This window comes from Saccopteryx leptura, chromosome 1 (assembly GCF_036850995.1).
Source record: "Saccopteryx leptura isolate mSacLep1 chromosome 1, mSacLep1_pri_phased_curated, whole genome shotgun sequence".
Taxonomy (NCBI): domain Eukaryota; kingdom Metazoa; phylum Chordata; class Mammalia; order Chiroptera; family Emballonuridae; genus Saccopteryx; species Saccopteryx leptura.
In genome coordinates, this window is record NC_089503.1 from 291,992,447 (window position 1) to 292,019,925 (window position 27,479).

Genomic DNA, 27,479 nt, shown 5'->3' on the forward strand with positions numbered 1-27,479 from the left:
GACTGTTGTATAAACAGAAAGAGCTCTAAAGCTACAAAAATGTTCTTCAGTAACCATGTTGTTAGTGGTGATCTTGATAGTGCTGCTCTGAGACTGCTACGCTTATATTCTGGGATAGTGATTATGTTGGTGTTGTAATAACTTGGAACTGGGAGTTCTGGTGCGAAAACAGATGTAAGATTGATGCAATTAAGAAAAGCTTGTAGCCCTGAATTAAAATTGGAAGTATTAGTATGGACTCATGATTCATTCCTCCCTCCCTCCTTCCTTTCCTTCCATCCATCCATCCATCCATCCATCCATCCATCCATCCATCCATCCATCTTCTGTCTTAGCTTTAACCATCAAAAAGGTCTAGAAACAACTACCCTAAAGCTGGTGGACTACATGTGTGTATTCCTGAGTATTCCTATCACCTGGATTGTGGTCTTGATATATTTCCCACAAAAAGGAAACTGGCCTCCTGGGAGAAATGGTTGAATACGGTCCTGGGACAGCAACTGTACAAGAGGACACCAAGACATCATAACATGTCTGAAAGCAAGAAAGTTTCGAGGGCTACTGAGTGTATATGAAAAGGACACAGGAGCACACTTGAGTAGCTTCTCCTGGCCAAAAATAGGACAATTTGAGCATCAGAATGATAAAAACTGCAGTGGATTGGGACACATGAAATATATTTAACTCATGAGTTCACAATGATATCCCACAAAAGCTCACTGGTCCTCACAAAAAGGGAAGTAACTGATTACTTTGAAAACTGGTAAGTCAAGTAAAAAAAGCAAGGATATGCACCTAGCTGAGTCTGCTCCCTTTGCCTCTCTTCGCTGAACTCACAACTTACTTCCTCCTGATCCTTGTGCATTCCCTTAGGGGCCCGAGAAGACAGGGTCGCTAATCTCATCTGTCCTAATCCTAATCAGGAGTTTATTAGTTAATGTGTTCTCCCAGGAGACCTGCCTGCAGGGCATCTAATGGTGGGGGTTTCAGGCAGAATGTTGGGGAAAAATTCTGGGAAAGGGAGCTGAAACTATTCCACTGGAGGCTATCCAGAGGCCAGCGGTGTTCCCTGAGTTTACACAGCCCTGTGAACCACTAAGTAGGAGGGAGAGTAGAAACTCTAAGGCATCCTATTAAACAACCACCTTCCAGTCACCCTCCCCACTATGGGGCCCTGAGCCCCCTCATGCCCTTGAATCTGCTCTCAGAGCTTAGAAAGCAACATTGGATGCCTTTTGGACCTCATCTTTCTGGTCTTCTCCACATCCACTCCTTGATCCTCCTCCTTCCCCCCTGCTTAGCTGGGCACTGATGTTTCTAGGTGATCCTCTGCTGCTGCTACCTGGGCTCCTTTGAAGGCCCACATATTGGCATCTTTAGAGTTTCATCTTGGACCTCTATCCACAATGTACTTCTCTGAGGAGGAGGTAACACATCCCCAGGCCCGCAATCACAGTGATTTCCAAATCTGACCTGGCAGCCCCTGCCTTCCGTCTCCAAATGGGCAGTCACTCAGGTGTCCCAGAGGCACCCAACTCAGTGTATTCTACTGTAACTGTAACATACACCGCCGCCACCACCAGCAGCTTTCTGCCAGTTGCTCCTTATCTTGGTGGTTTGCTACCTACTTGAACATCTAAGTCATTACCTCAGAGCTCCTCATTGATTCCTCTCTCACACTCCCCACAAAGTCCTGTCAATTCTATTTCTGTCCTTTCTCCACTCATTGTCATCATCATCATCATCATCACTGTCCTACTCTCCCCCCTCTAATGTCACCCCAGGCTATCCTTGCATTGGTTAATGTCCGTCTATTCTTTGCAACTCAGTTCTGACAGTCGCCTCCTCCGGGAAACTTGCCCCGACTGCTCAGGAGCGGCCACTCTCTGATGTCACAGGCTGGCTTCCCCTTCTGCTGTATGATGGAAGAACCTACTCTCATTGGAGCATTAGCTTCTGCGGTCAGTGCTGAAAGGGAAAACCCCATAAACTCAAAATTACTATTAAAGACAAATTAAACCACTAAGCATTAGAACAGTTCATTATTTCTTTTTGTTGAGCATCTCATGGGACAGTGTCTTAAATTTAGGGTATGTAATGCACAAAAACTAAAATCCACCCACAGTATTTTTAACTCTAGAGACTCATACTAGAGCAGAGGCTCACGCCGTGAGAGGATTGAGGAGACAGCAGATTACATGTCACTGAATCTGGAGGGGAAAGCAGAGCTGTCTGCATTGTTTAAATACTACCCTTCCTTCTCTTTTCCAATGCTGACCATGCATTAAATGTCAAAGTTACATACATGAATGGTAGCCTCCCCACTTCTTGTATTGTAGCTTCTCTGTCTTCCCTCCCAATTCTAAGCATCTAAGTCATGACTGCAATCCCGTGACTTAGTGGAATGGCCTCTGCCTAGAAGAAACAGAATGTTGGGTGAACGGCTTCATGGATGGAACCTCACCTGAGATGGAGACTTTCACAGGTAATAAATAAAACAGCTCATTCTGTCACTTGATCAAATAAATGAAGTGGATCCGCTGGTTCAAGGTCTCTACCAGGATTCTAATTGGACTTAATGCTCTGAAGCAGGGTTCCCAAAGAAGAGCGAGGCTGAGACTCAGAGGGCTCCAGCTCAGCTGATCAGCAGATAGTATTTCTTTGAAGCCTGTCCTGAGGCTGGACCAACTCATCAATAGGTTCCGGCTGGGCTCCAACGGTTGCTCTGCTCGCCCCTCTTTTCCCTAATCCGGGTTTAACGAGACGAGCATCATTAAGAAAGGCAGGGCGGTTATCCGTTAAGTGAGCAAAGTGACTCTTCACATAAGGACTGATTTTAATAACCCAGTGCGAGACCCCCTTTAAGGTCCAGAATGATTCTGGCAGATCAGTTAAGTGTTACACAAAACAGACGTGAGAATTTGAAATCAAAGGCGTTTCTCATTCATGTGAAAAAGGGATCAGTAAGCTGCATGAAAACTGGGGTGCATAAAAGTCCCGGGGGCCTCTGTCCACAGCAGGAAAAGCTCAGAGCAGATTGGGCCCAGGGGGAGGCAACTTCGGCCGCCCATAACTCAGAGATAGAAGGCGGTGATCTTCATGTGCCGCCTCTGTTTCATGTGCGGACTCCTGCCTCTGATCTTTCGGCAGTTGCCTAATTGCCAATGACTGTTTCTGTGGACACAAGGGTCTGCTAAATGTGTAAGGCCTGCATTTTTCCAGGGGAGACTTTTTCCTTTGCACATAAGCCAAAGATTCCTTCATACACAAATTCTTTCTTAGGCAGGTCATCAGATTCTTACGCAGGGGACGTTAATGCTGAGTTCAATGCGCACAGCTGAATATAAATATCTATATACAGTCTGGTAACTCAATGGAGTGGGGATTCTAGAGGGGAAGGCTGGCAACACCATATGCATGTCTTACAGTTTTTCTTTCCCACATGAAGACTGTACTCCTAACCCACTATTAGGTAAATACTTTAAGCTGTTTATTTTCTAAGAGTGGAAAGTGCTTCACTTTTAGTCAGCCACATGCTTTGACCCTGTCTCCACTGTCACAAAAGGCACGCGTTTAGGAGTGTTTGAGTAGAAAAGGGGGGAACATTTAAACTTACTATTCCAACAAGGATGGAATCTTAGCTTTATCAGCACAATAGGCCACCCCACACACAGGTAACAGGTCACATGGGTGAAATGGACTTAATTAAGAGAGAGGAGATATGCTATTACACCATATGGCAAATAGGTTCCATATGAAAGCCAATTCCAATTAATCCTAATGATAGCTGATAAGCTGATATTTATTGAGCACTTACGGAGGTCACATGAATTGATTCAATGAGCCCTACAAGTAGATACTATTATTACCTCATTTTTACAGAGAGGAAATGGAGGCAAAATAATTTCCCCAAGATCACACAGCTACTTGGTGGTGGAGCCAGAATGTGAAGGCAGGCGTCCGACTGCGTCCTCGCCATGGCGCCCACCGCACACTGCTTCCTCTCCTCTGATGGGTCCAGCTCCTGAGCCTGGTGCGCAAGGGTCTGAGGCCACGCCCAGGGTCAGCAGGCGAGGCCGCTAGAATTGACTAGGGAGCTGCCAAGGGGAGCCAGACACAGAACGGAAGCAGGTATGGGTATTTGCATCCCTGACTTTATTTTAAAATGTCCTTACAATGTCTGTACTATACAAAATGTGCTTGCCTCAATCTCCACAAATATTTACCGCTAGATTTTTGTAACATCTGACACAAAGTAAGGCAATGAGGATTACTTTCCTTGCTAGTAGAGCAGGTAACAAATCGCTAACACCCTCCTGCTTCACTTTCGGGGCGAAGATTTATATATATATATTTCAGAACCAGACAGATTGTAGACCTACTTGGGATATGTGAGACCTACAGTAACGAGGGAGGAAGTTTTCCAGTAACTTGGAAAGACAGCTGAGTGCTGAGATTTCTGCTCTGGGACCCAGCCTTATTGCTGTCATCTTAAAGTGCAGGCAGTACTTGAGCTTCTAGGAGAGGGCTCTCCCTAGGACACCTGACCCCATTCACTTTCACAGGACCACTCAAAGGGAAGGCAGAGGTTCGGTGCTGGGTAGACTGGGAGCCGAACAGTCCTTGCCCCGAGGTAGGCAGGCAGACACAAAGCTGAGGTATTATTGGGTAAATGATGAGTATCAGTATGTCTTTGATAAAAACCAAAAATTGGCTAGATCTAAAATAAATCTGGCTGTAGGCAAATGTGAATAAAAATGGAGATTATAACTAACCTTATGTTTTGATTTCTGTAACATGATCACCAGATATATAAAAGCACATTTACGATAGGAATGAAGTTTATTTAACCTAATGACCAACACGATGGACATCTATTGCTGTTTACAATTGGTACACTGAAGAAAACAAGGGCTTTGTGGTTTGTGTTTACATTTGTTCGTATAATAATGATTATACTCAATAATTCTGGATAATCACTAGATTATCAAGAAGCACACAGGCTGTCAGTTTACTGAGGGCAAATCCATATAACTGTAATTTGAAATTGTTCTCATTTGTTCTGTAATTTAACCCACCTTATGTATGCATTATCTAATTCAGTGGTTCTCAACTGGGGGTGATTTTGCCCTGCAGGGGAATTTGGCAATGTCTGTAGACATCCTTGACCCCTGTATAAACCTGGCTTGTAATGCCCGCCTCCTCTGTGCAGCCTCTCCGCCTGTAGGGGTAGGAGTGGGGAGGCCGGGAACGTAGGGCCAAAGCTCAGTAGGAACAACAGTCCAATTCAACCTGCTGCTTAAGGGAAAGTTAGGCCAGCAAGAAAGAGAGAAAAGTGGGGATCTAGCTCCCAAGGAGTGGGTCCTATGGCACCCCTAAAAATCTAAATGCCGGCTCTAAGAGGGTGGGATCCAGAGCTCTTCATGTAGCTGAAACAGTGAATCTCATCTTTTAGGTTTTGTTGGAACCCCCTGGAGGGCTTGCTAAAACAGATTGCTGGGTTCCATCCACATTTTTTTTTAAAGATTTTATTTATTCATTATAGAGAGGGGAGAAAGAGAGAGAGAGAGAGAGAGAGAGAGAGAGAATGAGAGAGAGAGAGAGAGAGGAGCAAGTAGCATCAACTCCCATATGTGCCTTGACCAGACAAGCACAGGGTTTTGAACCGGCAACCTCAGCATTTCCAGGTTGACGCTTTATCCACTGCACCACCACAGGTCAGGCCTTCCACCCACATTTTTAACAGGTTCCCTGGTGATACTGATGCCACTGGCCCAGGAACCACACCTGGAGAGCCACTAACCTGGAAGCATCTGTTGTCAGGCTACCCTACTCCCTCCAAGGATCCGTCATCGTTACTTTGCCATGAAGAGTATTATTATGCCAGGTTTTTCTAATGTAGTGTTCATAGGAGCCAGTACTTAAAGTAGAGAAATTCACTAAGCCTCCAGTCACATTATATTAAAGACATGAATGTAAACTTCATCCTAGCATCCATCATCTGTTTTAATTTATTCACACTGCTCCTTGCCACCATCAATGTGGATGATTGGGAGTTAACCAGACTTAAAATTTATTATGCATGGAACAAGAGCTATTACCTGAACTTGAAAAATACTTCCACCCCTTTGACCACGGTCTGAGCTTCCAGACTTGTGAGTAAAAATTTAAGTTTCAGGCTGTTCTGAAATTTTCTGCTATGGCATCCCCATCACAATAAATTTGATTTGCTGAAGCAAATCTCTTAATTGCTTCTGGAGCCTGTGTCTGAAGCCCAAATGGGCAGCTTGGCTTTGGTAACAAAGGGTATATACTTCTGGATTGCCACCGCTTGTTTTTTTGTTCCCATTTAAAACAGCCTCTTTAAAGCTTGACTTTTAATTTCTCACAACCTTGGCCCTGTGGGGCTGATGTAATAAAAATCCAACTCTTGGTCAGCAAATGAAATAAACTGTTTTCAAGACACATATGGAGTAAATATGGATGGTAAAGAGGTGCTACTTTTACAGTCACTCTTCTGACCATCCGTTTCGCAAAGGAATTATTTGCAGGTCTCCCAGAAACTGGCTTCTCTATTACTCAGCCGGCTGAGAAGTGGACGGGCCCAACCACAGGCCCTAATGTGCTCATTCTCGTGTGACTCATTACTGCAAATAGAGGTGTTGGCCCAAAAGGCTCTGAAGCAGCAGAAAACTATCCCATTATGTAGCAGCCAATCAAGGCATTTTTGGTTTTGTTTTTTTTTTAAATCCTTTCCTTGACTCTCACCACATGGAAGTGTTTTGAGAACTGGTTCTGTGGGCTTCAGGAAACTATTCTGGGACTCCCGTGCCGACAACAGGCCTCACTTTGATGTCAGTGGTAAATGGATGTTCCAAGGAAGTGTGTTCTCAAACCCCACCACGTTCCTTCCTCCCCATCACTGTGAAACAGGGTGCTTTCACAAATAACTTCCTCAAAACCCTACAGTGTCTGCACTTGGTCCTGGTCCCCAAACTCCCTCTGAAGGAAACTCAGGACTGCCTAACCCTCTCCCAATGAAGCTGCTCAGGATGAGGCCAGGAACAGAGCAGCCGCTGTGCTGAACCCTGCAGGTGTGTTATCTCATTTGATCCTAAGATGGCCCTAGGGGTCGGTACTACTGTAATTCTCATTCTGAAGATGGGAAAACTAAGAGAACAAAGACAATGTTATATTTGGGGTGACAAAGCTATTAAATTTAGAACCTGTGTTCTTTTTTTTTGAAACTTATTAAAGTATTACATACTCAGAAAAGTGAAAAATCCTGAGTGTATATAGCTCAACAATTTTCATAAAATAAACACACCCAGGTAGCCGGCACTCAGGTCTGAAAAGTATCAGGAGCACCTGAGAAGCCCCATTCCTGCACCACAGGCTTATTAGCCACCCACTCTGCACAGGGCCTTGTGATCATAACTTCTTAGATCATACCTTATGGAACCAATACAGTATGTGTTCTCTTGTCTAACTTTTTAAACCCCAATATAATAGTTGTGAGATTATCTAGAATGATTGTAGGCAGCAGTTTTTTCATTGCTGTATAGTATTCCACTGTGTGAACATAGCACAACTTATCTATATTATTGGGAATATGCAAGGGTTATTTATAAGTTTGGGCTATTACAAATAACACTATTAGAAACATGTTTGTACATGCCTGCTAACATATACATGCACATTTCTGCTGGGCATACATACACCTAAAAATAGAATTGCTGGGTATGTTCAGCTTTAATAGATCCTGTTACCAGTTCAGCCTGTGTTGTCAAGGACTTGAGGAGTCTTATGAACTGAGTTGTGTCCCTCCAAAATTTATATGCTGAAGTCCCAAATCCCAATGTGCTCGTATTTGGAGACAGGGCCTTTAAGGAGAAAATTAATGTTAAATGAGGTCACAGGGCCCTAAATCCCATAGGACCAGGATTCTTTTAGGGAGAGTTGAGAGGCACCAGAGCTCTCTCTCTCTCTCCTAGCACACACAGGGAGGAAGGACCACAGGAGGACACAGTGAGAAGGTGGCTGTCTGCAGCCAGGAAGAAACAAAGTCCTCACCAGAAACCAAACCTGTCAGCACCTTGATCTTGGATGTCAAGCACCCAGAACTATGAGACAATAAACCTTCTGTCATTTAGCCACCCAGTCTCAGATATTCTGCTGTGACAGCCAGAGCAGACTAGTATAGGGGAGAAGCAGTGAGAAGATGGGCTCACCTCAGTGAGCTTGCTTTCGGTTTGGGATCGTGGCCGTTTGGGTCCTGGTGTCTTCCCAGCTCGTCGACTCTGCCAACACTCAGGTCAGGGCCACAGCCTTGTGGAGGCTTGGTAGCCTCCCATCCCTGTGCCGCTTCTGACCTGGCAAAGCCCGGAGGAAAAAGGTGCTTCGAGGGTGGTCTGTAAAGGTTTACTCTGTCATTACTGGAAATTTAATTGGTAGTTCTTAAAACAGTAATTGGTACTTTTTAATACAAGGAATTTACAAATAACTTAAAAAATAAAACTATAGTAGGACTAACTAATCCTGGCTTCTTTTTTATTACAGTATTTCTGAGTCAAATGCTATCAGATGTAGTATCTACAATTTTTTGAAATATCAACCTGACATAATTCTTTCCTCTAAGGATACCTCAGTGTGGAATCTAGACTTTCTTTACCATTTGTTAGCTTAGAGAACTGAGGATTTCCTAGAATGCTAGTTAGGCAACTCCCCACAACATGATCACAATTGCCTGGAATGGCTTTTGAAAAAGATGTTTAAGAAACAACCAATCAGTGGCACTTGAATAAAAAAAATATGTATGTCACATCTGGTAACAAATATAGACACACAGATGAAGCCCAAACAAAGCCACGTCAGGAGGCCTGGTCTCCAGGCCATGCTGTTCCCATGTTAGTGGTGTGGCTGTTGATGTTCATGGTGTAGTACTAGTGCATCAGCCACTTAGTGCCTTGGTTTCTTTGTGAAAGGAATAATCACACTGGGAGGAAGTATAGTGTTTCCGTAAAGTCATGGTGCACTTTTGACCAGTCACAGGAAAGCAACAAAAGATGATAGAAATGTGAAATCTGCACCAAATAAAAGGAAAACCCTCCCAGTTTCTGTAGGATGATGTGGCAGCATGTGCGCATGCGCAGATGATGACGTAACACCGTGTATACAGAGGAGCAGCCCACGGCCATGCCAGTCCAGATGTGGACGGTACAGAGGAAAGTTCAGTGTGTTCTGTGGCTCACTAAATTCGAATCCGTGACCAAAGTGCAACATAAATATCGGCGCGTTTATAATGAAGCGCCACCACACAGGAATAACATAACTCGGTGGGATAAGCCGTTGAAGGAAACCGGCAGTTTGGTGGAGAAACCCCGCTCTGGTAGGCCATCAGTCAGTGACGAGTCTGTAGAGGCTATACGGGATAGCTATCTAAGGAGCCCTAAAAAATCTGTGTGTGAGCCCACATCGAACTGCACTGAATAGGTATGAAACTGGGAGTTTTCCTTCTATTTGGTGCAGATTTCACATTTGTATCGTCTTTTGTTGCTTTCCTGTGACCGGTCAAAAGTGCACCGTGACTTTACGGACACACTGTATTTCCAAGTCTCCAGAGCGGTTCTTCTTTTTGCCCTGGGAGCTCCCTTAGTACGGCTGAGGTTACTCTTTGCCACTGACTGCAGAAGTTCTATGACTAGCTGATGTCGGGGCCTCCTCAGCTGGATTCTGAACACCTTCAGACACAGGCCATGTCCTGCTCTCTTTCTGTCCTTAGTATAGTGCCTCACACAAGGCAGGTCCTGTATGATTAAGTGATGCCAGCCCTCATGTACCCAGCACACTGGTAACTCTTCCCAAACTGACCCATGGAGTACTCACTGAAATGGTGTGCTATACGTTACAGGGCAATTGTGTCTTCAATGAAGCTGAAAGTGGAGTTGTCACTTACTAGGAAATGGTCAAAGTCACTCTACAAAACACCTTAAACGGCCCACAAAGTACAGAACATGTGTCTTGTACACTCAACCCAGCAACCTTTAGGCACTGTCAATTTTGTGTACAAACACAGGTGAAAGGAAAGGACGGGCATAACCAAAGATCTGGGTACTCAAACCCCTGTTTGTTATACCTCTCAAGTTCTTGAGATGGCTGGAGACATGTAGCGATGACTGAGAAAGGCCTGCTCACCTGCAGTGTCTCCTTCATTCTGCTTCTACTGTGAAGCTTCTGCACCTTTACGCCTGTGTGAGGGCTCTTCACTGTGAAGAAAATCAAGTGATATCGAGGTTTGGTTCTCAAGTCAGTGACTAGCCTGTTTCCCAGAATATCCTTCTTTTGGAGTCCCGGAGCACGGTTGCTTGGTAAACCTTTGAAAAAGTCCTTGGTATGTTTAACTTGGTTATATCCATTTTCTCAACCTTATTTGACACTGGAACTTGATTCTTGTCAATATTAAAACCTATGAATATTCTGTGAAACACCTTCATTGTGACGTGATAGGAATGCAGCCTTAGACTGTTTCTTAAAGCTTTTCTGACTTTATAAATAATCCTTAGCACAAATATTTATCTGGCTTCAGGGCAGAACCATTAAGAACAAATTAGAAATAGGTGAAGAAGGCTGTCAAATTAAAAATAAAATGGACAACTAACATCCTGGCAGGAATGGAAGGAAAAGAAAAGTCACAATACATCCACAGAATTATTTTCAGATATTCAAGTAGTATTATTGCACACAGTATGATCATAGAGATCAAATAGTAGCAATTAAGTCCATAAGACAAAGTGACACCCCTGGAAACTTGTTTAAGATGGTAGGAATGTGTTTATTATATTTCACCAAGCTTAACATTAAAAAGTTTGGGTGTATAAAGACAGGATTTGATTGCTGGGAAAATTTATCCTCGCACAGTACCAGATAAGAAAGCCATGTGTGATCAGCCACGCCCTCAGCTTCCCACAATTCCTTCCTTCAACACATACTTACTGCTCAGATCAGCCACCTCGACAGAGGCCGAGTCAACCAATTCAAACAGATTCTTCATAACCATCCAGTTTCATAAAAACCTTGAGTTTTATTTACCCCAAACATTCTTTTTAAAGAAAAAAGTTTTTCTAATGAGTAAGTTTCAAGATGCCAGAATATAAACAGAAGTTGATCTATCTTTTAGGTTATGTCCATCTGTGAATCAAATTCAGTATACAGACAAGGAACTGCATTATAGTCCATATTGCTTGCATCTCTTCCATGACCTGAGACGCACTGGTCAAGGTTGGTTAGTCAGTCTTCTGGTGTTTAAAATGCCTGTCCATCAGTTTTTGTTTTTTTTTTTCAAAGAGAACATTTAAAGGAATTATTCACAGGAGTGGAAGTGGTCCTCAATCCCTTCTATTTTGCACTGTGTTGGACATATGGACGGTTCTCTTTAAATGATCACCTTTCCATCCTTACTCGTTGTATTTGGACAGTTTTAACCTGGGAATAATATTCATAGACTGCAGTTCCTGGAAGAGCAGCTTGCAGGCATATGGAATGCGGAGGGAAGACACGTGACATGACGACTTGCAGTAATGGCACCTGAAACCCAAATCGGCATGTGTTAGAGAGACAGCATCTCAGACACAAAGGCCTGCACACAGGAAGTGAGAATTCTCTCTAACAAATCCTATTATTATTCTGTCAAGTTGGCTTTTTATTCCTCAGTGTTCAGTCACATTATCCAATGTGTTCTTATGTATCTGCAATGCAAAAAGAAGCTTCAAAAGAAGCAAAACACCAAAACAAAACAAGTACCACTCACCTAGTTCTAAAACATGTAGTACCACCCTTCTACCTTCCTCCTAAAAATGTAAACCATCTGCCTATATACTTGTTTTGAATAAGCCCCAGAAATCTGAACCATCTGAAAGTCACACCGATTTAGACTTTCCATTGTTGAAAGCATTTTAAAGATTCAGTCTCCATGTATTGATAAGCATCTAATACACTGCACTAGTCTAGGCAAGATGCTCAACAATTTCCATTTGATTTCTGTCATCGAGACACCTAAAGTGTGATGGGAAACACGAGACTTTCATATAGAAGGGTGGTGTCCAGTCACGTTACTTATTTTTCCAGGGCTCTTCAAAGTTGGCTATTTCTGTTAGTGTTGGTGCCACTATACTTACAATGTGCTGGCCTATGTGTGTGCATGTATTCTCGTTCAACCCTTACAGCAGCTCACATTCCTAACCCGGTATGCCCATTATTACAGTCAGGGTTTTCTTTTCTCTTCCTTCAGGAAGAGTTAGTGAACTGAACTTTGGTCTTAATCAATGACTATAACTGAAGAAGGGTCCCTGGGGAGAAAGTCAACTATTTTGTCAGCTTTCAGACTAAAATGGGGCCCCACTCTATACCTCAGGGATCCAGGGCACCTGGGACAATAGGTACCCAGAACAAACCCTGAGACTTAACAGGTGGAAAACTAGGTCCTCCCAGATAACAGGGGAGAAACTATGAGTGTTGTGAGAGGAATAGCAACCAAGGCTCAGAAGATTGAGTGCTAACTGGGAACTAGAGGAAGAGTCCGCAGTGAACAATAAAGACTATTCTGGAGGGGGGTTAGGCAATATGTGTAAAAAATGCAAACACGGATATTATTTAAGTAATCACACAAGTGGCATACAACAACATCACAGTAACACTATTTATAATAGCACAAAGCAGGAAATTTCTCAAATGGTTCTGTGATCATAGGAAATTTAAGCAGAATACTGTATAGCTAATGAATGCAATGAGTAGATTGTATGAAATCCCCCAAATCACATGTAACAAGAATTTTTTGTTATTTATCAAATATTTGTATTTTCCTGCTATTAGCAGAATCTCAAAAGGATTCATGATCTTTAAAAAAATGGTACAAAACACTGGCAGACAGATGTCCCCACGAGTCTCTAATATTAATAGTGGTCAGCTCTGGGTGGTGGAAATGAATGTGACTTTATATTTCTTCTTTGTATTTTTGTAACTTTGAATATTTTATAAAGAGCAAGGATCAATTTTGCAATTGAGAAATAAAGCACTTATTACTTCAGAGAAGAATCACTACAGCTGAGAATTTGAATGCAGTGGGGGTGATTATGCAGATATGAGCTTCCTAAGGAGAAGAGAAGGGGAAAAGGACGAGCCATCATGGGCCCAGGTTTGGGTCACTACCTTGGGGATTGCAGGGGCGTCACAACACTATCCACAGTGATAACATAAAAATAGCGATTGACTTTTTCCCAAAAGGTTATCTTAAGATCTGTTTAATGTATGACTGTTTACAATTTATGTTTTTATGTGCCTGGGTTGATCTAATTTACTCAGGAATCATGTTCATGTCTTAATTCAGTTGGAGAAACGGATTTAACTGGAGCAACTTCTTGCTGATTCTCCTGTCATTACCCTGTGAATTCAATCCATGCTAACCTATTTAAAATTTCTATGTGTGCCGATCCATGACCCAGAAAGCCCACTAATCTTCTCTCTTATTAAATATTTCTCCATCATTTAAAGTGTCCCAATGCATATATATACATACATGCATATATACATATAATATACACATATATAAAAGTATACATAAATTAGCTTACATTGTGTCTGAACAATTTCCAAAGGAAGAAACTTGACCCAACAACAATAAAATAAACTGATTTTTCAGGGTAAAGCCAGCAAAAGAAGGAGGCTGTGGCTTCACATGAGAAATGATCGTCCAGTAAAATATCTTCTATGAGCTAATTATCTTAATAGGGATTTTCTTTTCTCTGCAGTTTTCCTCCTGGACCCCTCTTTTGTGACTTATGCCCTTCCTGTCTTCTGAAGAACAACAGTCTGGCTGTAAACATCCCCATAGCAATGCCTTACTAATGTGCAAATCAATGACAAAAGGCCAGTTTCAAGGTTCTGAACTGCTCTAATTACTCAGCTTCCATTGTGCTGTTCATTAAAGAGAGACTTCCTCCAACAAACATCCATGCTCTCTCCCACACAACCCAGCACACACGTCAGGTAACGTGGGAAATGACAGCATCATTATGCTCCTCTGCCCGAGAGCAGCACAAGGAGGCGGCCAGGCTTCCAGACTGGTATGAGGATTTTTTCCTGTTGGCAACAAGGGTCCAAAGAGGCCATTCAAAATCAGACACATGGTATATCCAGGTCTGTTAATTACTGTAAAAACCTTTAAACCATGTAACCTGATTTAGCCCTCTTTCAAAGGATTTGAAATACAATACACATTGAACACATTAGCTTCAAAATCAGGCACTGCCATCAGATGATCTCTAAATGAGAGAGAAATGAAGCAGGAAAGAAGATATGAATTTAACAGAACAATGTTGAGATTGATTACTGCTTACCTTAGTTTCCCTGAGTATTCAGCAGACGAGGGGAAGGTTTTAAAAGTGTACAAATGAGTAAATGTGATCTTTCTTTTCTTTCCTTCCTTCTGTCTTCTATTTTCTTCTTTCCCTCCTCCCTCCCTTTTTCTTTTCCTTCTTTTTCCTCTTCCCTCCTTTCCTCTTTTTCCCTTCTCTTTTTCTTTCCTTCCTTCTTTCCCTCCCTCCTTTTTGTTTTTCTTTCTTTTCTTCCTCCCTGTATTCCTTTCTTTTCAATTTTTATTTATTGATTTGAGAGAGCGAGAAGGAGAGAGGGAGAGAGGGAGAGAAGGCGAGAAGGAGGGAGAAAAAGGTGGAGGGAGAGACACAGGTCTGCTCCTGATATGTCCAGGGCTCTTCCTTTCTTTTCTTTCCTCCCTCTCTCCTTCTTTCCCTCCTCTTTTTTCTCTTTCCCTCCCTCCCTTCTTTTTTCTTTTCCTTTTGACCTTTGTCTCCCTTTCTTTTCTCTCTCTCTCCTCTCCTCCCTCCTTCCTTCCTTTCTCCCCCTCCTTGAGGAGTGGAATGGCACATGAATGCATGCTGGAAGAATGGAGGAGAAAAAGAAACTCTCTAGGCTTCTTCCTTTTACATTCTTTATGGTCATACAGAATAAAAAATAAACTCAATATGCATTTCACAAGATGAATAGACATCTCAGAATTGAAACAGCCCCCTCCTCATATCATTGATATAAGAAAGACCTGAGTTTATGCTCATATAATGTCACCCTATCTCTGCAACCTCTGAAAGGCAAATAACACCTCTTGTGTTAGCTTTTAAAATGAGATGATTTCTTCTAGAAGTCTCATTAACTCTTCAACACCAAAATAATAAAATAATTGACTTCAGCTAAAATGTTTTCACATTTAACTATACTGCGTTCCAAAAAGGCTACTCATTCTGACTCTTTATTTGCTTTACTCAACTAAGGAACTGGCAGCTTATGATGGCAGAAGCTGGGGTTCTCTCTGTGAGGAGGCTTTGAGGGGGGATCATGAGGAGAGAGCAGCCCAGGGAACTAACCCTCAAGCTCTGGCAATGAATCCTCATCTGGGCCTAACTGTCCTTCTGGAGACTGCCCCGCCCTCGGGAAAGGGGCTCAGGTAGAAAAGTGAGGGTGACAAGGTAGTTGAAGCTGTTTTCCATCCTTGCAGCATCTGCCTCAGGCCTGTGAGACCTGGTCTGACAGGAAAGTGAGCGGAGATTGGGGAAGTATGGGCCGTGTGTCTGCAGAGGTATTTCAAGGGTCTTGGATCATGACCAGCGCCAAGCAGAGCAGTTGTTCTCTGGTGGCAGAGTGGAACCACTATAAGAGAAAATGTGCTCTAGCTACACAAACAAAACAAAAGGTAGGTAGCATCACTGTTTAAGTTGGACTTTGTGTACTGACTTCTACACAGAAACGATAAACTATGAATTACACAGTTTACATATTGGCAATCCTTTAGATGCAGGGTTAGCACCATTTAGCAATTATTTTTTATTATGCACCTACCAGGTCCCAGGTTGGAGAGGCAGGGGTTAACAAGACAGAATATAGTTAGAATGAACTAGAAGACATGCTCCTGGTGAGCAGCCATTCATCTGTCTTACCACTGTGTTTTTGGTGTGAACCTGGCATCTACTAGATTCTCACTAAATGTTTATGGAGGGAATGACTGAAACAGACATGGTCTCTGCCATCGTGGAATTCACAGTCCAAGTGGAAAGCAGTTTGCTATGCAGACAGAGTACAGACAAGGGGTCAAGTATTAGGTTTCTGGTCCTGGCTCTGTCACCAATTTGCTATAAGCTCTGGGGCAACATACCTGGCTCTTCAGGTCTGAGGTTAAGTGAGGGCATTCAACACAATCTTCTCTAAAATATTTCTATATGTTGTAATTATAACACTTAACAATGACTCCGCTAGGATTTTTACAGGTAAATAGTATTATAAAAGGTACTTGAGATAATATTAAAAAAAGGATAAAGTCCTTACTCCTTGAGAGTTTAAACTTAAGCAGTGTAAATAGTAGAACATTAGGTAGACAAAGTGAACATATATGTATAGAATCCTCAGTTGTAGGAATGCACGGGTGGGGAAGGTTGGAGAATATGTAGGTATGATCTAAGGTCAATTCTTGAACTATGATTTAAGAGGCAAGGGTGTGTATGAAAGACATATGGTATCCACTTACCAGCCGGAATACCCTAGAAGCCCACACTGCCCACAGACATCAACCTCAAAGGCATCACTTGAAATCATTAGTCGCTCTAGTAAAAGCATACTGGCTCCATAACCAATTAAACAGTCACGTTCCATTTCTCCAAGACGCAAACCACCATCGCGAGATCGACCTTCAGTGGGTTGCCTTTGAAACAAGTTAAACAAATGCGTTATTTTATTACACAAAGAGGCAGCATCACATACTGGCTAAGAGCACAAAGCTTTGGAGCAGGGTTCACCTGGATTCAAATCATTTATTAGACACTGACCTTGAGCATGCTGCTCAGCCTCCCAGCCTCATTTGTGAAATGTACATAAGATTATCTAGCCCAAATAGCCTTAAATGAGAAGAGATGTAATCCTAGCGGTTGGTTGCTATATTTATTATTAAATGGAAATAATATATAATTACTTAAACAATGATATAATACTAAATGTACAGTATATAAAATACCTGTGCCAGCATTACTATTACTATTATCATCACTACCAATATTATTAGGGAGGATGTCTTCTGAATATTTTCAGAGATGTCTCAGTTCTCTGTTATTTAAAAGTGGAATGACTGAGCAGAATAGACTATAGAAGAAGCCTGGGTCCTCCAATTGTTATTCCCAGGGCTGCAGGGAGAAGCTTTCCTATTAATTAAATTAAACATAGAAAGAGGCAAGTGAATTTTTATAAAACTTGGAATAGATCAGCTATCATTCGGAGCCAGAAGGGAGGCCCCTCAGAGACCTACGGTACCTCCCGAATGCCCAGGTGCGTGTCTCCTTCAGGTCTGCCCTTCATGTATGAAAATGCTGCATTCCTCCTTAGAGGGAAGCACTTGAACTGGGAAACTATTAGCTCCCTGAATGGATTCTCTGTTGCTTATGTATCTGCTGGGCTTGAGAATACTTTATAAGGTCAAGACTCTAGGACCCAGAGATAACAGGTAAAATTAGGGGATTCTGAAACAGCTTAGGCAATCCCAGCTAGGTACTTGTGAGAGAGAAAGCGAGAGAAGGTGCAGGCACCCTGGCTGGCTGGTTTTGGAGTGACATTTCTTGGAGGTAGTCTGGCAGGCGTGGACCATGAAGCTCTTGTTTGCTTTGTTCCATGGCATCTTTTCATCTCTGTTGTTGCTGCCAGTTTCTCAAAGAGTTAAGGTAAAAACGTGATTCTCAGCCCATGCAGAACTGGTAACTTTTGTTCTTGACAGTTACAATGCAAAACCAATTTAAATTGTAGATTATTTGTTGAAAGAAAGTCTACATATGAAAAACTTATAAGTAGATCTCAATGAACATACTGTAGTGAAAACTTTATAAATGAGCACCACATGTGTATGTTATCTGCTGGCAGAACCAGGGAGAGGGGAAGATCCCTCCACCTGTGGTCACTGGTAAGTGACAGTGGTCAGATCACATGTGGGCAGAACCAAAAACTTGGATTTTAACCAACTGAGATAGCTGGCTACAGATAAATGCACTCCAGGCAGTCTTCATATGGAATACACAAAAGTAATACTAATGTAATAACTTCTTTTATACAACAAAGCAAAAAATAGGAAGTAACTGCTTTGGCATTTATATTACTCTGAAATAGTTTTTGGATGTTGTAACTGAAATGGAAGTTCCGGAGGGGACAGCATTCAGGGAAAGATACAGTTCACCCAAGTGGAGTCTCATTGCTGAAAGTCATTACGGTTTTGAAATTTTCAACTTCTCTTCCCTCTTCTGTAATTTTAGCACACACATGCTTATCATTTCAATAGGCATGTGCATTTGCTCAGTTTTGTATGGTCAAGGGATTGATCACCTATACCTCTCCCCTGGTTTGAAAAAAAAAATCACCCAGATACTATCTGCTTCATCCTCTGCTCCCTCCACCATATGCCAACATCTAAGCAGTGCTCCGTGAAAGCAGGCAGGCAACTGAGTATTAACCAAGCATCTCTATGGATTGGCACTGCGCACAGCCTATATTCAAATACCTGACATTCACCAGCATTTTGTATAGTGCGCATTATTGTCTCTACTTTATATATGAGAAAAACTGAAGCTGAGAGACGTGAGCAATCTGTCCAAGCCTCATGGTAGTGCCATGAGTTCACATCTCATGAAGATGAGTTCACATCTGTGTCATTCTGACTCCAGGGCCTGTGTTTCCTCCCCTGACCCAGCGTTTCTCAACCTTGGCAGTAGTGCCATACTGAGTTGGATCATTCTTTGAGGTAGAAGCCATCCTGTGCATTGCAGGATGTTTAGCAGCATTCCTGGCCTCCACCTACTAAATGCCAGTAGCTCTTCCCCGCCCCCAATTATGACATCCCAAAATGCTTTCAGAGAATGTCAAATGTCCCCTGGGAGGCAAATTGCCCCTGGTTGAGAACCACTGTCTTAGAGTATGCTTCTCCAACTGGGAAATGTTGTACTAAGAACATGTAGAACTTAGTAATTGTAAATTCCCTTTCCCAACAATTATACCCATTCATCAACACATAGACATTGGGCCTGGAATTGAGGATATGCTGGTGAAAGGGCAGACATGGGCCCTGGAGCTCATTCAGATAAGCATGCAAGTACAGGTGCCTTATGCTCCAATCACAAGTTTTTAAAAAATGATAGCTGTGGCTTAGGTTACCAAATAATGCATGCATGTTTTCTGTGCACACATGGGAATATGCAGGTGTACTGATATGTATGTGTGCATGTAAATGTACCTATATTCTTATAAAGGAACTCTTTTGAACATAACAAAACAGGACAGTAAATGATTAGTTAGGAGAGTACTATCAAGAACTACAGAGGCTTTGCTCTTGCGCCTATGAAATTATTTTTAATTGACTGCCATTTTTTTAATGTAAGTCAGACATATATAATTTGTTTTGAAGCCTAATACCCCAAAGTTTGAAATCTCAGGGAAACAGAAACTTCATCGAGTCTGCTTATTGCTATCCTGGGAAATAAAAGCAGACCTGACTGCATGAGAAATTTCTTTCTGTAAGTACTGTCCTCATACCTGGTAAGGACGGCTCGTGGCCCCCGTGCCCGGGCGTGCATCTTGTCTAGCACCATGTGTTTCAGCTTCTGATAATACACTGGGCCGAAATAGATGTATGCTTCCAACGGCTCACTGAAAGAAGGTCAGAATTTTGGGTTAAGAAACTAAGTTCAGGCTAACAGGTGACAGCCTTTTCTAGGTCTCAGCACTGGCAGGTTCTTATTTGTGTATGAACAGATTTATGACTGAGTGAAAGAGAGTGATTTTCAGTCTGCAGTAAAGAGATGGCTAGATCTGAAAATAAACTGTATAAGCAGCTCGTGAAACTGTGCAGCATGGTGCCTCCTTCACAGCTCCCGTCCTATCGGGCACCAGCCTTCTAGCCTGGACCCCTGCAGGTATCTTCCAGTGGAGTCTCTCTGCTTCCATTCTTCTCCCTCAATAATCTGTTCTTCACATAACAAGCCTGAGTGATTCTTTCTAAAATGTAGATCACAGCAGGTCATTCACTGCTCTAAATTCCCAATGGTTTCCCATTGCACTCAGAATCTGTATCACCAAATTTTGTATAGCCATAAGATCTAACGTAATCTGGTTCCTGACTCACTTCCTGTTTCCTTTCTCCATCGCTCATTCTACCATAGTAACATTGGCCTCTTCATTGCTCTTCAAATGTATCAAGCCTGTATGCCTCAGGGCCTTGCACTTACTACTCACTGTTTCCTCTGCCTCTGCCTAAAACATTCTTCCAGTAGGTATTGACATGGCTCTGCCAAAACTTCACCTCCGCAGGGAGACTTCCCCTGATCACCTATCTAAAGGACTCCTTCTCCCACTCCCACTGTTGTACCCATGCACTGTCTCAGCTCTTACACTGGCTTCATTTTATTCAGAGAAATTATCACCATTTGGTATTACAGTATACATTTACTATTTCTCTGATAATTTGTCTTCCCCACAAGAAGTAATCCTGCAAGACAGGTACTTTGGTCTCCTTTGTCACCGTGGCTCCAGCACTACTGGCCCTGCCCGGCATATAACTGATACTCAGTAAAAGTTACACCAGACTCAATGAATCTCTAGAAATAGAGTTAAGAGTTTAAAAGGGGTCAACATTTAAGTACTTTCACAGAAGAAATCTTTTTACTTATGTCCGAGGCAAAAGTAACCAGGGGATCAATGACTTTAAAATTTCTTTTTACTGCCCCAGAACTTCCTTCATGAAAAAAAATGAAGTATTTACCATATGCCATTTAATCCATATAATAGTCCAGGGAGGGAGTACTGTCATCCCTATTTTTAAGATGAAGAAATTTTTAATGATGAGTGATGCAGTAGGGTTCTATCTGCCGTGCAGACTCGTCTTAGCCAAGTAAACCACAGGTGACTGTAAGAATGGAAAGAGCAAAGGAAGCAAAAGGAATGGCAGAGAGGCACATAAATGCACTCGCCCTGCCTGCTTGCTGCACCTTATAATACTTTCAGCACTGTCAGCAAAGGCTTGCAGTGATCAAGCCATTCTTCTGGCGTAAGCACAACCAGATTCTTGGGAGACCCAGAGTAGAGTGGAAGTCAGGAGACCCTAATCTTGTCTCAGTTTGTCACACAGAAATTACATGACCTCTTTATCTCAGTTTTCTTAGTTGTACAACAAAGTGGTCAGGCCAAGTTTCTTTCTAGTTCTAATAATAAATCATTATATTCCGTCATAGTATGGTTGCTCCTGGAAGAATTTATGGAATGTCATTGTTCCATCATCAACGGGATAAAGCCATATACAGTTTTCCCTCGTAGCGCAAGTACAGGACAAAAGATGAAAGCTTCTGGGTGTTTACAAGCCCTTTGTAGAACTCTGGGATAAATGGGAAAGAAATGAAAACACTGGCTGCAGGTGTAGAGGACAGTGATGCAGACCCTGCCCACAGCTGTCTACAGAAGCAGAGCATAATCCATTCATATCCTTCAATAAAATTATGTTCAGAAAGTCCACCAAATTGATTCACTGGGTTTGCACATTTTCTGGTCAACTTCTGCATTATTTCTGGATGAGATGCAAAGATTAAGATGATCAGTTTAGCAATGCCAACTGCATTTTTTAAAATGGACCTTAGCTATTTTATTGAATCATTTTTGAAATGGACCATTACTCTTTTCCTGTAATGGGATTTTCTATAACATCTCAAGTATGATACACCTAAACTCCATATTATCACAGTCTGAATAAATCATTTTAGAATATATAGATTTTGACCATTTTAATCACATCTGGACAGTCCATTTGCAGCACTAAACTCAAGCTATGTGTTCTCACTCATATTTCCACACTGAGTTTCACTTATGAATTTCAGGATATTTAAAACCTCAGAAAATGGACCTGGCCATTACTTCAGTCAGTTGGAGCATCATCACAAAATGCCAATGGGTTTGATCCCCAGTCAGGGAACATACAGGAAGTGACTAGTAAATGCACCACTAAGTGGAACAACAAATAAATGTCTCTCTCTCTCTTTCTCTCTCTCCTAGTCTCTAAAAATCAATCAATTAAAAAACAAACAAAATATAACCACAACAAAAGACCTCAGAAGAGCAGTATAAACACTATGTCCCAGAGTTTTGTCTGGCATAAAAATATATAACTGTGTTTTAATTTAAACAACTGACCTGATCCTTTAAAATCATGTGCAGGTCAAGTTTCAGAACCTTGTGCTTCACAATGGTTTGAGGGATACTGCTCCTCCCAGGTTAAAGGGAAGACCGGCGCTCCGCCTGTGTGACCTGTGCCTCCTTTCCCAGCCTCACTCCAGGCTGCACCCTTGCGCCCTCATTGCCGGGCAGCCAGTCCGGCCTCTTCCAGTTCCTGGAACTTACCAATGCCCGTCCTGATTTTCCTCTGCAGGAAACACTCTTCCAATGCTCCATTCTTATCTTTACATCTCTGCTAAAATACCTACCTCCTCCCGGGGGTCCTCTGCCCTACTCTTTGTTGTCATTCTGGTGTGAGCTATTTGTAGGTATTATTTGTTTTCATTCCTTTATTCAACAGATATTTATGGAGTGCCACTGTGTGCCAGGCTCTGTGTTAGACACTGGAAATGACACAGTAAACAAAACAGACAAGTCCCACTCTTACGGAGGTTACATTCTACTTGGGGAGACAGACAATAATATTATATAATATTACTACGTAGTATATTTGATAATGATGAATGCTACAAAGAAAAATAGCCAGAAACAGGCAATACCAGATTGTGGTTTTAAATTAAGTAGCCAGGGTAGGCGCAGGCTAAGAAGTTAACTTTTATCTATTATTTTTTTAATGTCTATAAACAAATCTCAACAGTCAGCTCCACAGGTCAGGGATCCTATCCATTTTGTTCATTGTTACAAACTTAGTACCTAGCTCATGTTTGGTATGAACCACATTTTTAGTCAGTGTTAGTCCTTAGGCCTTGTGACAGAGCACCAATTATCTGATATTCATCGTATTAATGCAGAGCAAGTTCAACAGCTAAGAAGTTTTGCATTATATATAATTTTTTTGTTCCTTAAAAGCTGTGTAGCAATCCTATTTTAGTAAGTTACATATTTTCTACTTTTTAAATGATAGCCCCACCAGTAGAACAGTACTTCTTTTTTCTTTTTCCTTTTTTTTTAATAAATGAAAGGAAGAGAGATAGACTCCCACATGCACCCCAATCAGGGTTCACCCAGCAACCCCGTCTAGGGCCAACGCTCAAACCAATTGAGCCACTGGCTGTGGGAATGGAAGAGAGAAAAAACAGGGAGAGGGAAGGGGAGAGAAGCAGATAGTCGCTTCTCATATGTGTCCTGACTGGGGATCAAACCCGGAACATCTGCATGCTGGGCTGACGTTCTATCCACTGAGCCAACCGGCCAGGGCCAAAATAGCACTTCTTAATTTATCAGTTTTCTAAAATTGGGTTTTCTTTTCTCCCCTCCCTATTTTATTGAGATATAATTAATCCACATATAACATTATGCAAGTTTAATGTATACAACATGTTGATTTGATAAACTTATATATTGCAAAATGATTACCATCATAGTGCTAGCTAAAATCTCCATCATTAATTTGGATTTTCTTAGATTTCTTAAAGAAATAAAACTGAATACCTTTTTTGTAAGCGAGAATTAGAGAACGGCAGAGAGACAGATATGCACAAACAGGAAGAGAGAGAGATGAGAAGCATCAACTCATAGTTGCATCACTTTAGTTGTTAATTGATTGGGAGTAAAGCTGAATATCTTAAGGGCTCTTACCTCTTATCCTAACAAAATCATACTTTTACTTTAAAATGTCTAAACACACACTTACTTACCCTGTGATGCCAGATGTAACATAGTCTTTCCCCAAGTAGTTATAACCATGGCGAACGAGGTCCTCACACACGTCCTTCACTTTACTGCCTCCAAACGCAGTGCCATAGTGGAACCTGCCATCTAACACGCCTGCCTTGCCAGCCAGCAACTCGATTAACTTTCCCACCTGTGGGATGTGAACAAGTTGAGTACCTTCCTGTGGTATAGAAATCCTGTTTGTTTATTTAGCTCTGACCTCTTTCCCAAAGAATTATGAACCTACTACTATTAATAAGAATGGTAAATTAATAGCAGTAAATACTGCTCTCACATTGTGTGACGGCCTGTTGGCAAAGCTTGATCTGTATGATCTAAGTTATGGCTCCCAAAACTGCTATGAGATAGGTACTGTTATTTCCCTAACTTTACACACAAGGAAACTGAAATACACAAGAGGTTAAGCAACTTTTCTAAGTAATACAGCTGGTAGCTGGTGAAGCCAGGGATTATAAAACCACCACCACAAAAAGGGAGATGCATTAGCTTCAATACAAGGGGTTCCTTTTGCTGAGAGGTAAGTCTGCCACTCAGAAGACTGCTCTCGAAGGAAAGAGCAGACCTGCCCGCACTCCTCTGTACAGCAGAGTAGACCAACATTGTCAGGAGCTAGAAACCTACTAACTATTTGGCTAGGGGTCAAAGTGCCCTTTCTAAAATTCAGTTTTAGGGTCCCATCACTTCCAGTAACTACAAACCACCTGCCAGCTTTCTTCCTTAAAAGCAGAACTTCTGAAAACGTACTGACCGTCATTCGTGATGGAAAGCCGTGTGGGTTCATTATGATGTCCGGACAGATGCCTGAATCACAAAATGGCATGTCTTCCTGAGGGACAATCAAACCACAAACACCTGGGGGAGAGACGATTTCATGCGATGTAAAGCAAATTGGAAGAAAGGAAGAATACAGTATGTAATTGGGATCTCCCTGCTGCTATATCTACTTTAACTGCTCTCAAACCTTCCCCATGGTCTCTATCAAGAGTCCTGTGTGCCCTGACTGACTTAAGAGCAATTTCCAACAATCCTGCTATACAAACAATTCAAAAATGGCTGTCTTCGCAGAAAGGCACTGCAGCCTGTGGACTGGCCTGCTGGCAAGACATACAAGGTATGGGCTGCTCGCCCAACCTCGCGCCATGGATATGGACGAGCAGCGACTTCAATGGGCCCTAGCCCCATCAATGTCCCTGAAACTTCAAGTCAACTTCAGTTTCACTCCTTGTCAGCTTGTCTGTGATCTGCTACGTATTATACCCAAGTCACAGGAATCCAAGTTCTCAGACCACCAAACACATAACTGATTGAATGAGGGGTGTTGACTAAATGAAGAGTGTGCTTAAATGTGGTTTTAAAAAATCTGTGACAAGAAGTACTTGTGTGTGGCTGATGTGCTAACGTGTCTACCTGTTAGCGGCAGAGTGCTGGCTGGTTGGCTGACTTTGCCGGGGCTTCCCTGGCTGAGGCTAACCTGTCCTAAGAAATTTTAATTCCTGTAGCTTATAACACATTACAAAAGTAATCTCCGATTGAAGTTGTAAAGTTGAACAATAAAATTAAATATCAAATTATTCTTGGAAAAAAAGACTAAAATGAGAAATGTATTCTAAGACTAAAAACAGAACAAAAGAAAAACCTACCAACTCTATGCACACTACTGATAGTCTTTAAATTAACTGTACTTTGTACCTCCCTTAATAGTATTCTAAATTGTAGCGGATGTTGTTGCTTACATAGTTGGTAATTCATCTTATTTCCTTTTCTTGGTAGGAGGAAGAAAAGTAGAATTTAGATTGCTAACCACTATCTACATAGTAACTTGGAATTGGAGAACTAGTATATAATGGCACTGGACCAAAAAATGCTTTTATGTTTAGTAAGATAAAATCCTTTTCCCATGTATATAATTAACTATCTGCACCTATTGAAAAAAATTGATCTCACAAAAACATTTCATTGCTCAGTTTGATTTCTACATGATTACTCAAACTATTTTAAAATAAAATTTGGGGGATTCTCTAATCACCAAGAGCTAAAGTCTAAGAAAAAGAATGTCATTTGCCTATTTAGCACTGATTATTAATATTTTGATTTCTAGTGGCTGCCAACAATATGGCAATTAGGTTTGTGGAGTTGAAATGCGGCCTATGTAGGTACTTTAGCTAGCTTTTCTGTTGAAATTGTATTGTTTATTATAAAAAAAGTATGCTTTCCTACATGAAGAACAGAAACATTCAGTTGACTTTATTTCAAATTCAGCTACAATCAATGTGTTAGAATTTAAATCAAGCAGAGTTGTGTGAACCTTTTTTTCCTCCCTCCAAAAATCCATCTTGTCCACACTATGGCTAACGGGAAATCTACTCTGAAAAAGATGAAACTGTAAATCTAGGTGCACTGACAACAACATTATTTGGCAGTAAACAAAATGTTAAAAACAGCAGTTCCTAGAGAGGCCAGTCCTGGGATGTGCTTGAGTGACACTGTCATTTTGGCTGGTGGGGAGGTGAGGTGGAGGGCTCAGCTATATCCCTTAAAAACAAACCAAACACAAACTTCAGTCCCCTCAGCAGTAGTCCACAGGGGCATGCCTGTGGCTGCTCAGAGGGATCTGCTTGTTCACCCCTCAACAAGAGAAGGTGGGAGTGGGAGTGAGGGGCAGGAGGTATGAAACCCAGGGAGGAAGCAAAGCATACTTATATTGGAGGAGGGGAAGGAGAGAGGTGATTTGCATTTTGCATTTTCAATTTTAGCCAACAGGTCAATTCCAGTAAACATAATTCAATTTTGTTTTTGAAATGAAAGCATTGCTCCTTCCTTAGAAGTCTGAATCTAATAACTCTGCTTGAAATCTGATTAATATTTAGTATAGAACTTCCTTTTTGGGAAGTTATTTTCTTATTAGCCCTTTTTTGTGACATTAAAAATACATATAAGTAACTTTCGACCTTTTTCATTCCATTTTAGGAGTTACTTTGGCCACATCTGAATTGAGGGCACCTGTAAGCCAAAAATTAAATCTTAGCTAACTTAAAATTACTTTAGGCTCTGAAAACCCTTTTATATGCCAAGATGGTTCCCATAGCAGACAGCCCTATGTTGTTTGTTTTGTGTGAAAGTGAATGATAAAAGATCCATGAAATCGACACAGAAAGCCAGAACAGCAGAAAGAACTGAGGGCTCTCCATCATTGCGGCTTCTACCCTCTGCTGACTTGCGAAACAATGGAAGCTACACATCCAACTGCAGATCTAACACAGCTGTGCATTTCATTAGATGAAGAGCACTAGTGACACAAGTAAATAATTAACTTATTCTGGTCCGCTGACTGTGCTTATGAGACCAGTCATAGCTGACAGATTTTAATACAAGTTAACACAAAGAAACCATAATGAGCTTAGAAGTTAAAACAAAATATTTAGACAGAATTTGATGATCTCAAATCTCAAATTAGACAGATGATTTTTAAAAGTTTGCATTTTACTGAATTCATTAGGGGG

The 27,479-nt window shown here is 41.7% G+C and overlaps 1 protein-coding gene across 1 annotated transcript in view; it reads right to left on the reverse strand.

The window, feature by feature from the left end:
- Positions 1-10,818: 10,818 nt before the first annotated feature.
- The window catches only part of POLR3B (RNA polymerase III subunit B), a 136,037-nt gene continuing 119,376 nt past the window's right edge, over positions 10,819-27,479 (reverse strand). The window contains exons 24-28 of the mRNA XM_066356055.1: positions 24,728-24,831; positions 23,943-24,109; positions 19,621-19,734; positions 16,586-16,759; positions 10,819-11,583 (exon numbers count right to left, since the gene is read on the reverse strand). Coding sequence (XP_066212152.1) covers positions 11,454-11,583; positions 16,586-16,759; positions 19,621-19,734; positions 23,943-24,109; positions 24,728-24,831 — 689 coding nt within the window. The 3' untranslated portion in view covers positions 10,819-11,453. The remainder of the gene's footprint in view (positions 11,584-16,585; positions 16,760-19,620; positions 19,735-23,942; positions 24,110-24,727; positions 24,832-27,479) is intronic.